The 14,322-nt window shown below is 46.2% G+C and overlaps 1 protein-coding gene across 7 annotated transcripts in view; it reads left to right on the top strand.

Moving 5' to 3' along the window:
• RESF1 (retroelement silencing factor 1) overlaps positions 1 to 14,322 on the top strand; it is a 243,477-nt gene that overhangs the window by 196,613 nt on the left and 32,542 nt on the right. For all 7 annotated transcript variants that reach the window (XM_029600025.1, XM_029600019.1, XM_029600020.1 and 4 more), the window contains one exon: positions 2,716 to 2,753. In XM_029600025.1, coding sequence (XP_029455885.1) covers positions 2,716 to 2,743 — 28 coding nt within the window. In that variant the 3' untranslated portion in view covers positions 2,744 to 2,753. The remainder of the gene's footprint in view (positions 1 to 2,715; positions 2,754 to 14,322) is intronic.

Here is a 14,322-nt window from a genome sequence, read left to right on the forward strand (position 1 = left end):
TTCACTGGAAGAAATGCTAGAGTACCTGCATTTTCTATACTCTTGGCGTATCCATCAGAGTACACCTCGGTGCCATAGCGGTGTACCATCCTTCCATTTGAGGGAATTCCATATCCATGCATCCCTTAGTATCTTGTTTCATGAGGGGTGCTTTGAAACTCCGACTGCCAGTGTCAAGCCTGGCGATTCCTTGGGATATAAACTTAGTGTTGGAATCACTCATACTTCCGCCCTTTGAACCAATGCAAACTGCTTCTATGAAATTTGTCATGTGGAAGGTGTTATTTCTGGTAGTAATAACCTCAGCGAGGTGAGTCCGTGAACTTCAAGCACTAGTACACTATCTGCCTTGTTTGTAGTTCTATGCTGACAAGGTCACCTTGCAGACCCATCTCATCTTTCCCTCCTGAAAGTGGTCTCATCGTTTCAACTGAAGTAGACTATCTTTACTAACCTTCTTTCCCAAACCACATGACTCCAGAAGGAAAAGTCTACTACACATGCTAGATTGCAAAAGAACCTCAGCATACTATAAGCAAAGAATTCATTCATCTAACAAACATTCGCAATTCTGTCTCCTTCAACCCAAATGCTCCAGGTTTACCGGTAACCAAAACAGCATTAGTCAACTGGCTGACCCAGTATTCATTTTTTCTACTCTTCTCGACTGAAGCACCTTGACTCAAAGGTCAAGGTGTATCAATTAAGGGCAGTGGCAACCTCTATTGCCTATCTTTGCATTGTGCTGGTTCAAGACATATATGTAAAGCAGCAGCTTGGTCATGGCTGCACACCTTCACATCTCATTACTGTCTCCAGCAGCAAGCCCAGTCAGATGCATCTATGGGACAGGAGATACTGCATCATGTTACTGGTTCTTAGGACTGTTCACCAATCACAGGGATCTTCTGAACACTAAGTATCGACTGCATAACCACAAAAAAGGTCACCCAGCGTCATACCGCACAGAATGTTTTGTCTTCCTTAGCTGTAGACTTCCAGACAACGGGGGAAAAAAAAGCAAGTTTGCTTACCATAAACTGTGTTTTCTGTAGATAGGATGAATTAGCATGTGTTCCCACCCTCCTCCTTGGACAGTCTGTAATCTTTTCTGCCCGCTCTTATTCTTTCTTGCTGTACGCTGCTTCTCGTGTTTCTCAACAACTGAGGCGATGCAGGCAGTCGCGCAGAGTTCAGCTCTGTATATCCAGAGAGAAGTTCCCTCCTTGGGCTGCCTGGGGATGTCCCAGATAGCTATCTACAGGAAAACACCATTTATGGTAAGCAAACTTGCTTTTCTGCCCAATGTATTTTTGTTGCACTGTTTATAATGGGTGAGTCTCTGCAAGGAGAACTATTTCATACTGAGAACCAGGGATAGAAGTAGGTACATGTGATAGGGAAGAACTAGTACGAATATATGATAGAAGAGAAATAGAACATTGGAAAACTAAACAACTGGCAGAAAAAGAAATTAGTCTGAGAGGGGACAGAAAAATTAATGTAAAAAGTAGTCCATTATAGTGGACAAAGAAAAAGACAAACTAGCAGGATAAACAGAATATTTTAACTCACAGGTCGTGTTTATAGTGCTAGGGCCAAGATAACAAGAAAAGAACAATAAACAATTAGTATGCAAGAAGATATAGTATAGAATATTTATAGATCCCTATGACAGTGCTCCTCATGTATAAAGTGTGTATTTGTTTCAAGGAGAACAATCTCATAAGCATCAAAGGATACACTCTTAAGAAATATTTGTCTAATAGATAGTATTATAGGAAAAAGATATTCAAAAAGGATTCAGAGAAGAAATTAGAATAAAAGATAGGATATTGAAATATTAAAGCTCAGCAAAGTGATTACCATAAGTGCAACACAAAAGAATAGGAATAGCTTATAGCAGATAGATTAGTATGTATTTTAACATAGGCTGGTGTGGAAGAGAAATATATGTATGATATCCCTCTTGAACCCTGAATTATCATATTTGAATCACACTGAGACACATCACCCTCTATGTGATCAAAGCAGCTTCCATAGATAAAGATAAACCTAGTACATATGCATTTAGCTGATTCAGCCTAGAAATACATATAAGTATTAGAAATTCTAAGACTGGAAAATTCTACCAAACTTGGAACATACAAACTAATAAAAACAGCATAACTTCAGGTGATATCATTAAACTTGAACACCTAAGTACTGGCAGAGAATGAAAGAACCTATATTCTGCATAAAGTCACTCCCATAGAACGAAGAGAAAAGCAATTGCACCCCTTCAGGATTTTCTTAAATACCCATTTCTTCAGAAGAATTCCATAAGTCTCCAGCTCACCATTTTTTTAGCGACCTGCAACAACGAGATTCATAATTTGAGTTTATTTTGTGAGCATCATTCCTATATGGTCTACACTTCTGTATACATAAAATATGCTTTTGTATATATGTAAAATCTATCTTCTATGCTGAAGCAGAGATATTTGGAGGTGTCTGTGGTACCCTGAAAATTAATGTATAATATCTTTGTAAAAGCTTTGCTGGCCCAAGTAAGATAATGCAATCTCCTGTTTGACTTCGGTGTTTACTATGTTATGCTGCCACCTACATGATCTGCACTACATGAAATTAAGTGTAAATATACATAGTGAAAACAGAAGATACATTTAAGTGTGTTTTTTCCAACATAAGTGGATTTCTTTCTTTTTTTTGCAGGTTTCTTGAACCGCAGATGCATTTCTAACTACTTTCTGGTATGTTTGTTTAAATTAACATGTTAACCCATCACAAAAGCCACATTCTCCCAGGACAAGCAGGATGGTAGTCCTCATAGATGGGTGACCTCATCAGATGGAGCCCAGCACAGAATACTTTTGTCAAAGTTTCTAGAAACTGTGATGGCGCACTAGGCATGCCCAGCATGCCACTAACCCTGCAGCAACACGGGAGTTCCCCTTCAGGCTCTCTTTTTTTTTTTTTCCATGGAGCTGTTGCCTCACTGTTTCTGGAGCTCTTTATTATTTTTTCCCTTCATGGAAGAAATTCACCGGTTTTATCAGTTTTTCCCCACCATCTGGTCCCCTGTTGCGAATCTGTTTCACTGGCGTTCGGTAGGTACATTTTTTGTGTTGCGGTCAGTTCCCAAGCGTCTACCTCCTGGTGGCTGCCGGTCACAGACAGCACACTCTTTCTTTTCAATGACGGCCGGTTTTCGGAAGTGCCCCAGTGTCCACGGACTATGTCCATTGCGGACCCACACAACGTTTGCGTCCTCTGCCTGGGGCCTTCCCACGACGTCCATTGGTGCCCCAGTTGTTCTTAGATGACCCCCAAAGGCAGGCGCGCCCACCTGGACAAAATGGAGCACTTGTTTGCTTTCAAACAATCTGCTCCATTGACTCCAGTATAGGGTACGTCTAGTCGTGGGGATACATCTGACTTGGGGCCTTCTCCCTCGGTGCCCTGCCACGATGATCAGGGGGCGGGGCATCGCCCCTCACCAGCATCGGACCACTCCAAGACCTCTGAGTCATCTTCCTCTGCTCCAGAGAAGGACTGGGCCGAGTGCCGTCGGAAACACAGGCACAGACAGTTATTACCATCCGGTATCTCCGCAGACAAGGGAGGGGCATCTGCGCTGGCCGAACCCCTTCCGAAGAAGCCCCGAGGTGAGGAGGCCCCATCCTCCTCCAAAGCTGAGAGGCCAGGGCATTCCCCACTGGTTTCGGTATCTGGCACGAGCCCTTGTGGACTTCTGTGGAGGCTCCGGTGACGCTCAGCCTGCCGCCGCCTCCTGGGTCTGTGCTCACCATGCTCGTGTTTAGGGAGGAGTTGGACCGTGTGGTTCAACAGGTAGTGTTAAATGCCCTCCAGGGGCTCCAGGAACTACTGACGCCAGCTCCCATACCGGTGCTCGCCATGTTAGTGCCTTTGGAAAGGCTGGATGTGCTGCTCAGTGCTTTACTGATGCAGCCGGAGGCCCTCCAGTGCCCTGTTCGTCACTGGTCCCTATTTCTGATATGATCCTGATTCCGGGTTCTTCGGAAGAGCAGGATGCGGCTCTGCCCCCGCCCCCACGGGCAGTGCCATCAGTGCCTAAACCTGGGCCTTCCAGTGCCCCGACTCCCATTGAAGGTCCCGGTGCCTTTGATGCCAGCACAGCCATTGTCTGTGCCCCCTCATGACCATTGATGCCAGCGCCACGTGTCCTAGGGTTTGGCCTCCCTCCTAGGCCCAGACAGTTTGCTGGAGAGGAGGAGGCCCCTTATGACCCCTGGGGGGATGCCTCATCCGAGCCTTCCTCAAAGGCCTCTAACTATCTTTCATTGGAGCTTTCCCTTCCGGACAAAAGGCAATGCTCGCCCCTGGAGGACTTGTCCGAGCTTTGTGCGGGCCATGGTGGAGACCATTCCCTTCCAGCTTTTAATGGATGAGAATACCTGCCATAAGATGCTGGAGGTCCTCCAATTCATGATGTCCCTAAGGAGCTGGTGGCTGTTCCGGTGCATGAGGTTCTAGAGCTCCTCTACCGGTTGTGGAAGCACCCAGGCTCCGTGGCTCCGGTTAACCAGAAGACTGATGCCATTTATTTAGTGCAACAGGCCCTAGGCTTCCAGAAGAGCCAGCTTCCACACCAGTCTGTGGTGGTGGAATCAGCTCAGAAAAAGCCAAGAGTGCCCACCCTCGCTCTTCTGGGGAAGGAACAAAGAGCCTTAGATGCCCTGGGCCATAAAGTCTTCCAAGGGGCAATGCTCATTGTCCGGATAGTGGCAAATCAGTTGTACATGTTCAAGTACAACCGGAACCTCTGGAAGCAGGTCCAGGAATTTGTAGAAGGTCTCCCACAGCAGTCCCAAGAGGGCATGGAATCCATTGTTCAGAAAGGATTTGAGGCCTGCAAGCATGAGGTGAGAGCAGCCTATGACATCTTTGAGATGGCAGCAAAGGTCTCAACGGCCGGTATTAGTGCCTAGCGCTTAGCCTGGCTGAAGGCCTCTGATCTCCACCCAGAGGTCCAGGAAAAGCTAGCTGACCTCCCCTGTACAGGGGAGAATCTGTTTGGGGACAAAGTCCGAGACACAGTGGCCCAGTTGAAGGATCATCATGAAACCCTGTGTCAGTTATCTACTACTACCTCTGATTCTTCGGCGACCCGCAGAGCGCCTCGTAGGGACTCCAGGAAGCCATTCTACAGGCAACGGAGATACTATCCTCTGGCATTGCTCAGGCAGCCCCAAAGAGCCACCCACGCAAACAGCGAGTACCTCGGGCTCAGCCAGCGCCTCAGCCTGGCCCTGCAGCTGGGTTTTGACTGTGGTACAGGGAAAGCAGCAGATTAACCCTAGTGCCCGCACTGTCCAATCCACTGGTCGGGGGCCTACTCTGCCTATTCTCAAGAAGCTGGACCCTCATTACCACCGATCAATGGGTCTTATCCATCGTCACACGGGGTTACTCCCTAAACCTTCTTGGTGTCCCACCAGACTCCCCTCTCTCTCCAGTGTGGAGCCTGGTGGAACACGCAACAACCCTCGAGTTAAAACTCTCGGCCCCGCTACAGTCCAGAGCCATCGAACCGGTTCCCTGTGCTCAGTGTGGCCGAGAGTTCTACTCCAGGTATTTTCTCATTCCAAAGAGAACAGGCAGCCTCCATCCCATCTTCGACCTCTGGTCTTAAGCAAGTTCCTCCAGAGGGAGCTGTTCAAAATTGTATCCTTGGGCACCTTACTTCCGCTTCTCCATCAAGGGGATTGGCTCTGCTCTCTCGAACTACAGGATGCCTAAGCACACATTGCCATCTTTCCGCCTCATCGGAAATATCTGCGCTTTGTGGTAGGCCAGCAGCATTTCCAGTATAGGGTTCTTCTCTTCGGACTTTCGTCTGCACCCCGGGTCTTCACAAAGTGCCTGGCAGTGGAGGGAGCACACTTATGCCACCAGAGGGTGTATGTTTTCCCATATCTGGACGATTGGCTCATCAGCTGTTCTTCGAGGGAGGGAGCCCTTCAGTCCCTCAACTCGACAGTGAGGCTCCTCCAATCGCTGGGATTCCTTGTCAATTTCCCAAAATCCCAACTGATGCCAACCCAGTGGCTCAGTTTCATTGGTGTGGTTCTGGACACCACGGTGGCCAAGGCGTCCCTTCCCAACGAGCACGTAGCCACCCTGGTTGAATTAGCCAGGTCCATTTGTCGCCGGCAGATGGCTCCAGCCCACCTACTCCTGAAGTTACTGGGTCACATGGTGTTGTCGGTGCACATCATCCCAATGACCCACCTGGCCATGAGGGTTACGCAGTGGACCCTGCGGTCTCAGTGGCACCAAGCCTTTCAGGAACTCTCTACACTGATAACCAAACCACTTCAGCTCTCTCTCGCCTGGTGGGCGCAGGAATCCAACCTGAGCAAGGGACTTCCTTTTCAGCCCCTGGCTGCACGGATGCCTCCAACCTAGGCTGGGGGGCCCATGTCAAAGGTCTCCGCATGCAAGGGGTGTGGTCGAAGCCCGAGGCGAGATGCCAGATAAACTTCCTAGAACTCCGAGAGATGCGATATGCTCTATATGCGTCCAGGACTGCTTGTCCAACAAGGTCGTCTTGATTCAGGCAGACAACCAGGTGGCCATGTGGTACGTGAAGAAACGGGGGCACAGGCTCTTATCTCCTGTATCAAGAAGCAGTGCAGATTTGGGTCTGGGCCCTGTCGCATTCCATGCTTCTGCGAGCGGTGTACCCAGCAGGGATGGAGAATGTGGTGGCAGACCTCCTCAATCGAGTATTCCATCCCCACGAGTGGTCCCTAAACCCCATTGTGGTGGACAAGATCTTCCACCGGTGGGGTCAACCGGACATGGATCTCTTCGCATCCTTGCAGAACCACAAGATGAATCGCTTCTGCTCCCTGCTCAGGGAGGGAAAGGGACCAGCCGTGGATGCCTTCGGCTACTCCTGGAGTGCAGGTCTCCTGTATGCATACCCTCCAATTCGGCTCATTGGCAAGACTCTTGTGAAGCTACAACAGGACCAAGGCTCCATGATCCTTATAGCCACTCACTGTCCATGTCAGATCTGGTTTCCGATCCTCCGCTACCTGTTGGTCCAGGAGCCCATCCGACTGGATACCTCGCTCGACCTCATCACACAGGATCAGCGCAGGCTGCTCCACCCTCACAGCCTGGATGTTGAAAGGCTAGTGCTGCAGTCCCTCAACTTTTCGGACAAGGTCTCACAAGTCCTGGTAGCTTCTCAAAAGCATTCCACGCAGACGTCCTACCAAGCGAAGTGGAGGAGGTTCTCATCCTGGTGTGCAGAACAGGGTCTCTACCCTTTCACTTGTCCCACACTTAGACTTTTGGACTACCTCTAGAGCCTCTCGAGTCTGGGTTGCAGACTACCTCAGTCCAGGTACATCTGAGTGCCATCAGCGCCTACCACCGCAGAATGGGTAACACTCTGATCTTGGTGCAGCCCTTAGTGGGGAGCTTCTTGAGAGGTTTACTTCAACTAAAGCCTCCACTACATCCTCCTGTTGTAGCCTGGGACCTCAGCTTAGTGCTGGCGTGGCTCATGCGGCCTCTGTTTGAGCCCCTGCAGTCCTATGAGTTGAAGCACCTCACCTGGAAGGCCATCTTCCTAGTGGCAGAGTCAGTGAGCTACAGGCCCTAGTGACCTATCCGCCTTTTACGCGGTTCTTTCATGACAGAGTAGTGTTGTGTACTCATCCTAAGTTTCTAAGGTGGTGTCTGACCTCCACCTGAATCAGTCCATCGTGTTGCCCACCTTTTTCACGAGGCTACACTCTCGCCCAGGTGAGCGGGCTCTACACACCTTGGACTGAAAGCGTGCTCTTGCTTTTTATCTAGAGCGCACCGCAGCCCACAGGCAGTCCACCCAACTGTCTTCTTTAACAAGAATAGATTTGGAGTTGCAGTGGGAAGCAGACCCTGTCCAATTGGTTGGCAGACTGTATTGCTTTGTTATGAACAAGCGGGGCCTTCCACTCGGAGGCCGAGTGAAAGCGCACTCAGTAAGAGCCATGGCAGCGTCGGTAGCCCACTTCCAGGCAGTCCCTATTGCCGAAATCTGTAAGGCCACGACGTGGAGTTCCCTCCACACCTTCGCAGCCCATTACTATCTGGACAAGGATGGGTCGATGGACAGCGTCTTTGGCTAATCTGTCCTCTGTAACCTATTCCCAGTGTGAGAACCCAACTCTCCCTACCTAGGGCCCAGTATGAGGTTCAGTCTGCCCCGTTGTTGCCAACAGCACCCCCTGTTGTGCCTGTTACGTTATTCGGTGCCTGTTGGCTCAGTGTGTTCTGGGGGCAGCCTGCAGCTTGGTATTTACTCAAGTGTGAGGACTACCATTCTTGTCCTGGGAGAAAGCAGAGTTGCTTACCTGTAACAGGTGTTCGCCCAGGATGGCAGGATGTTAGTCCTCAGGAAACCCACCCGCCATCCCGTAGAGTTGGGTTCGTCTGCATTTTGTTTTATTTTTTTTCGCTTGTTTTTTTCCTGCTTTGATATGAGACTTGGGGGGGAGGGGGCTCCATCTGATGATTTCACCCATCTCTGAGGACTAACATTCTGCTGTCCTGGAAGAATACCTGTTACAGGTAAACAACTCTGCTTTGCAAAATCAACTAACATGACCACAGTCCTAGAAATTAATTGCACTCAAATGCTTCAGCTTGAAAAAATTTCTTTTTTTGGAAAGGGAGGTGAACAAGTTAGTGGAAACTGTCTTTTTCATACTAATGATTAATCAACTGTAATTCTTTTGTTTGAAATTATAATATCACATTGTGTAAACTTTGTGTTTAAAGCATAGAGACATAAGTACATAAGAGATTGCCATGCTGGGTCAGACCAAGGGTCAATCAAGCCCAGCATCCTGTTTCCAACAGAGGCCAAACTAGGCCACAAGAACCTGGCAATTACCCAAACACTAAGAAGATCCCATGCTACTGATGCAATTAATAGCAGTGGCTATTCCCTAAGTCAACTTGATTAATAGCCGTTAATGGACTTCACCTCCAAGAACTTATCCAAACCTTTTTTGAACCCACTACACTAACTGCACTAACCACATCCTCTGGCAACAAATTCCAGAGCTTTATTGTGCGTTGAGTGAAAAAGAATTTTCTCCGATTAGTCTTAAATGTGCTACTTGCTAACTTCATGGAATGCCCCCTAGTCCTTCTATTATTCGGAAGTGTAAATAACCGATTCACATCTACTCTACTTATTCATCCTTCTGTCTATGGAGAACTCTGTTTTCAGGTAAGCAAACTTGCTTTAAACAAAAATCTAGGTAGTGGCCTAATTTTATTTTATTTTTTTCACCCAGCTTTTTTAGCTCATTGCTTTGGGCTTCCAGCTCAATTGGGATTGGCCTATGTTGGCATCATGAGCCTTCACTGCAACTTCCTGGGGATTTTTCACCATTATCTCTCTCCCCTCCCACTTTCTCACCAATGTATATCTAGTCTGGTTATTAAAGCAAAAGGTTTTCAGTCAGGAGCCATTCACCAGGGCTCTTTCTAGAACACTGCAATCTCGGGGCCCTGAATCGGGCTACTGTTTGTCACCCCTGGTGACTGTGAAACCTGCGTTCTGAGCCCTTGCTGATCCAGGGAATGAAAGACCCACTTGAGTATTGAATTGGGGACCACCTGCACAGCAATGCCCAAAGAAGTCACCAAGTTGGCCTAGAGGCCCTAATACTATGGGATTCACAATTTCTACAAAAGCACACATAGCGCCTTGTGCATACACGGGCTTTTTCTCTAGATATCACATGCATATACTGAATTTTTTTTCACATATGGATGTATTTAAAACATATGTTTTCTTTTGCAACGTTTCTACGTAAGATTTGTATTCTGTACAGTGTTTTTTCACATAATCAGATCTAGAGTCATAAAGTGCAAGTGATATTCTTGAGATTGTGACGTATTTTGACTGCTGCTAAAAAGCTAGGAGCAATATTAGTGTACATGGGGCACATGTTCACAGTCCCATGCAGGAGGACAGGGAGGGGCTACTGTAGAGACTATGAACCAGTGCCGAACCAGTCTGACGCATAGTAGAATGTTTCTGGCTGTTCTTAGGGTGCCTACATGCCTCTACTGAAATAGGAGGAAAGAATGATGGCTATGATGGTGCTAGGGCAGGATTGACCACAGTGGTGAATTTGAGTAGAAGTGTGGGGGTGTGAGTTGTATTTGGCAAAAATTCTCAAGATTTGTACATGATCATCTTTTAAGAAACGAGTGAACTGTAGAACTGCAAAGGGAAGAAGCGAGTATCATATAAGTCACAATTCCTGTTAACCACTCAAGGACCAGTTAAAATATAGAAAAATTGCTAAAATGCATGCATCTGAAACAAATTACATGTTTCTCTACAAATACTATGAAATAGAGATGTGAATCGTGTGCCCGATCGTTAAGACGATCGGGTTCGGCTAGAGGGGGGAAAAAATCTGATTGTGGGTGATGTGAATCGGAATTGGTTCCGATTCACATCGTTGGGTTTTTTTTTTTTTTTTAGTGAGGCCCGACCCTTTAAAATTAACCCCTTACCTTCCCCCACCCTCCCGACCCCCCCCCCCCCAAAATGCGGTGGCCATCTTTAAAGGCGGCGGCCAGCCAGTGCTCCTACCATGTGACAGGGGCCGGCCAATGGCACAGATACCCTGTCATATGGTAAGGGCAAAGGGCCATCGGCGCCATCTTTGAGTGGCAGCCGACGGCCTGAGAACGGGAGGTTGCTCCCGGGACCACCACTAGACCACCAGTAATTTTAAAATGTTTTGGGGGGATCGGGAGGGTGGGGGAAGCTAAGGGGTCATTTTTAAAGGGTCGGGTGGGGTTTTTTTTAATTGTGCCATCGGCGCCATTTTTGAGTGGCAGCCAAAATGACGCCGATGGACCGAGAGCAGGAGATCGGTCCCCGCGCCCCCACTGGACCACCAGGTACTCGTAAAAAGCTTTGGGGGGGTTCGGGAGGGTGGGGGAAGGTAAGGGATTCGTTTCATAGGGTCGGGGTGGGTTTAGGGGTTTTTTTGGTGTGCCGGTTTTCCCCGCCCTCCCCCGATTTACGATTTTTCACGATAAATCAGGGGAATTTCTATTGTATCGCGACTCTTAACGATTTTTGACGATTTAAAATATATCTGACGATTGTTTTAAATCGCCAAACGATTCACATCCCTACTATGAAAGGCAACCACGTTTCATAGAACATGACATCCTCCTCACCTCTTAACTTACATGAGCTTATACAATGGTTTGCAAAAGTATTTGACACCCTAAAAAGTCAGCAGACATGTAGATTACAAATGACACTTACACAGATTGTTCCAAATGGTATGTTTATTGCAAGCCAGTTTGTTCTTAAAATAAGTTTTCAAAGTCGTAATTTACTATTTCTCTGCATTTTTTGTAAAATAAAATTAAAAACTGAAAAATACAGTTTGTGTAAATATTTGACCCCTGGTAGACTAGTAATCCACGCTAAGGTTGTAATGTATACATTCAAGTTATAGTTTTGTATTGCTCACCCCTTGTTTTATGTAAACCGACATGATACGAACTCCGTGAATGCCGGTATAGAAAAATCACAAATAAATAAAATAAATAAATAAATAAGGTGGTGGTTTGGATTTCTAACTGGTTGACTGATAGGAGCGGCGTGTAATGGTAAATGGAACCTACTCTGAAGAGAGATTGGTGTTAAAGGAAGTGCCACAGGGATAGGTGTTGGGATCGGTTGTGTTCAATTTCTTTGTGAGCAACATTGCAGAAGGGATAGAAAGTAAATTTTGTCTATTTGCAGATGATACGAAGATCTGCAACAGAGTTGGTTTGCCTGAAGGAGTAGACAGAATAAAAAATGATTTAAGAAAGCTTGAAGAGTAGCCAAGGAATTGACATCTGGGATTCAGTGCCAAGAAGTACATATTCCCGCATCAGGGATGCAGTAATCTAAAAGAGCTGTATGTGATTGGGTGGGGGGTAAAAGACTAATGTGCACTGTCCAAGAGAGGGATCTTGGGGTAATAATGTCTGGTGATCTGAAGATGGAGAAGCAATGTGACATAGTGATAGCTAATAATCAGGGTTGCACATTGGTGCTGGGAATTTTGTGTGATACAATTGTCATTTTTTATAAAAGGGGTTGGTGGGATTTGTGAGATGTTTGTGGTATGGATGAATGAGTGTGTTAGTTTAGGAATTATTGTCTAGATAGGATCTATTTTATGTGTTTTCATGAATAAATTGTATTTTTTGAAATTATATTTTGTGAATGGGTGAGGACTCTTTTGTTGATATAAAGTATTTGGTAGAAGAGTACCTGAATATAAAAATTACCCTCAGTGTGTTTTACCATAGTGATAGCTAAAGCCAGAAGAGTGGTGGGCTGCATAGAGAGAGGAATAACCAGTAAGAAAAAGGAAGTCCTTGGTGAAGCCTCACCTCGAGTACTGTTTTTTCAGTTCTGGAGCCCTTATCTCAAAAAGGATAGAGGCAGGATGGAGACAGTCCAGAGAAGGGCAACTAAAGTGGTGTGGGGTCTGTATTGGAAGATCTATGAGAGGCTGAAGGATTTGAATTTATATACCCTGGAAGAGAGGAGGTGCAGCAGAGATATGATAACAGAACTTCAGATACCTAAAATATTTGAATAATGCATGAACTTCAAAAATTTTCTGTTGGAAAGAAAACAATAGAACTAGGGATTACAAAATGAAACTCCAGGGCGAATGATTCAGAACCGTCAGGAAAAATTTATTCACTGAGGATGGTGGATGCCTGGAATGCTCTTCTGAAGGAGGTGGTGAAGATGAAAACAGTCAAAGAATTGAAAGGGGCATAGGATAAATACTATGGATTTCTAAAGGTTAGGGGATGGAAATGAGAAAAGCGTGCAGGAGAGTAACTTGCTGGTGTGGCTGGTACTACCCTTACAAGAAGGTATGGAGACTACTATCCTAACCAATATGCCATGATGCTTTTAATGCAACTGCAAAATTTCTTCCCACTTAGACAGTGGGGAGAAAAGAGGAATTGGATTCAGATGTCAACCGAGGGGCTCCAACTTTCACGGTATGGGATATTGATATGCAGACATAAGGGAAAAGGCATAGGACTGCTTCTACAACCAAGTCCATAAACAAAGTATGTCAAGCAGCACTGTCTGAACTTTCAAGAAAGCTAATCACCCAATAAAAAAAATATTGCTAGCTGCAATTTTTATGGGTTATCATAAGGCATGGGGATAACTGCACGGCACATCAGTTGCTACCCTTAAGAGAAACATGGGAGTAACCTGTACAGAGTGGAAGTTACTACCTTAAGCTTGCTGGGCAGACTGGATTGACCGTTAGGTCTTTTTCTGCTGTCATTTCTTTGTTTCTATAATAGTCACCTTTTGCTGCAAGAACAGCTCTATTGTCGGGGTAAGTTTCTACCAGCTTTGCACGCTGTTTGATTTTTGCCCATTCTTCCTGGCAGATTTGGTTCAGGTTGGTTGGATGACGCTTAGGGACTGCAATTTTAAAATAGTGCCACAGATTCTCGATTGGCTTGAATTCTGAACTTTGACTTGACCATTGTAGAACATTCATGTTTGTTCAACCACTCCTGTGTTGCTTTGGCCGTGTGCTTGGGATCATTGTCCTGCTGAAAAGTGAACTTTCTCCCAAGTTTTAGTTTTGTAGCAGATTGAAGCAGGTTGTCTTGCAGTGTCTCCCTGTAAGTTGCACCATCCGTCCTTCAATTTTAATAAGATGCCCAGTCCCCGTTGAGGAAAAGCATCTCCACAACATGATGCTGCCACCCCCATACTTTACTTTTGGGATGGTGTTTGCTGAGGAATGGAGAGTGTTAGGCTTGTGCCACACACAGCGTTTTGAATTCTGGCCAAAAAGCTCCATTTTTTCTCATCTAAGCACAAAACTTTATCATACATTTTAGCTGGGTCACACTGCTGCTTTCTGGCAAACTCCAGACGTGCTTTGATGTGGTTTTCTTCAGTAATGGCTTCTTTTTAGCCACCCTTCTATGCAGGCCAGTTTTATGCAAAGCCCTTGATATTGACTGGTGCATCTCCATGCCAGTCAAAGCCACTGAACTCTTGTAGCTCCTTCAAAATGGTTGTTGGCCTCTCTGTGACTTCCCTCACAAGTATCTGTCTTGCTCTGATGCTGAGTTTTAAGGGATGGCCTTGTCCATGCACTGTCTGGGTGGTATGATGCAGCTTCCATTTCCTCATAATTGACCTTTTTCCTATCTTATGCATGTCTCTGACTTTATCTT

The sequence above is a fragment of the Rhinatrema bivittatum genome, chromosome 4 (genome assembly GCF_901001135.1).
Source record: "Rhinatrema bivittatum chromosome 4, aRhiBiv1.1, whole genome shotgun sequence".
Classification (NCBI taxonomy): Eukaryota; Metazoa; Chordata; class Amphibia; order Gymnophiona; family Rhinatrematidae; genus Rhinatrema; species Rhinatrema bivittatum.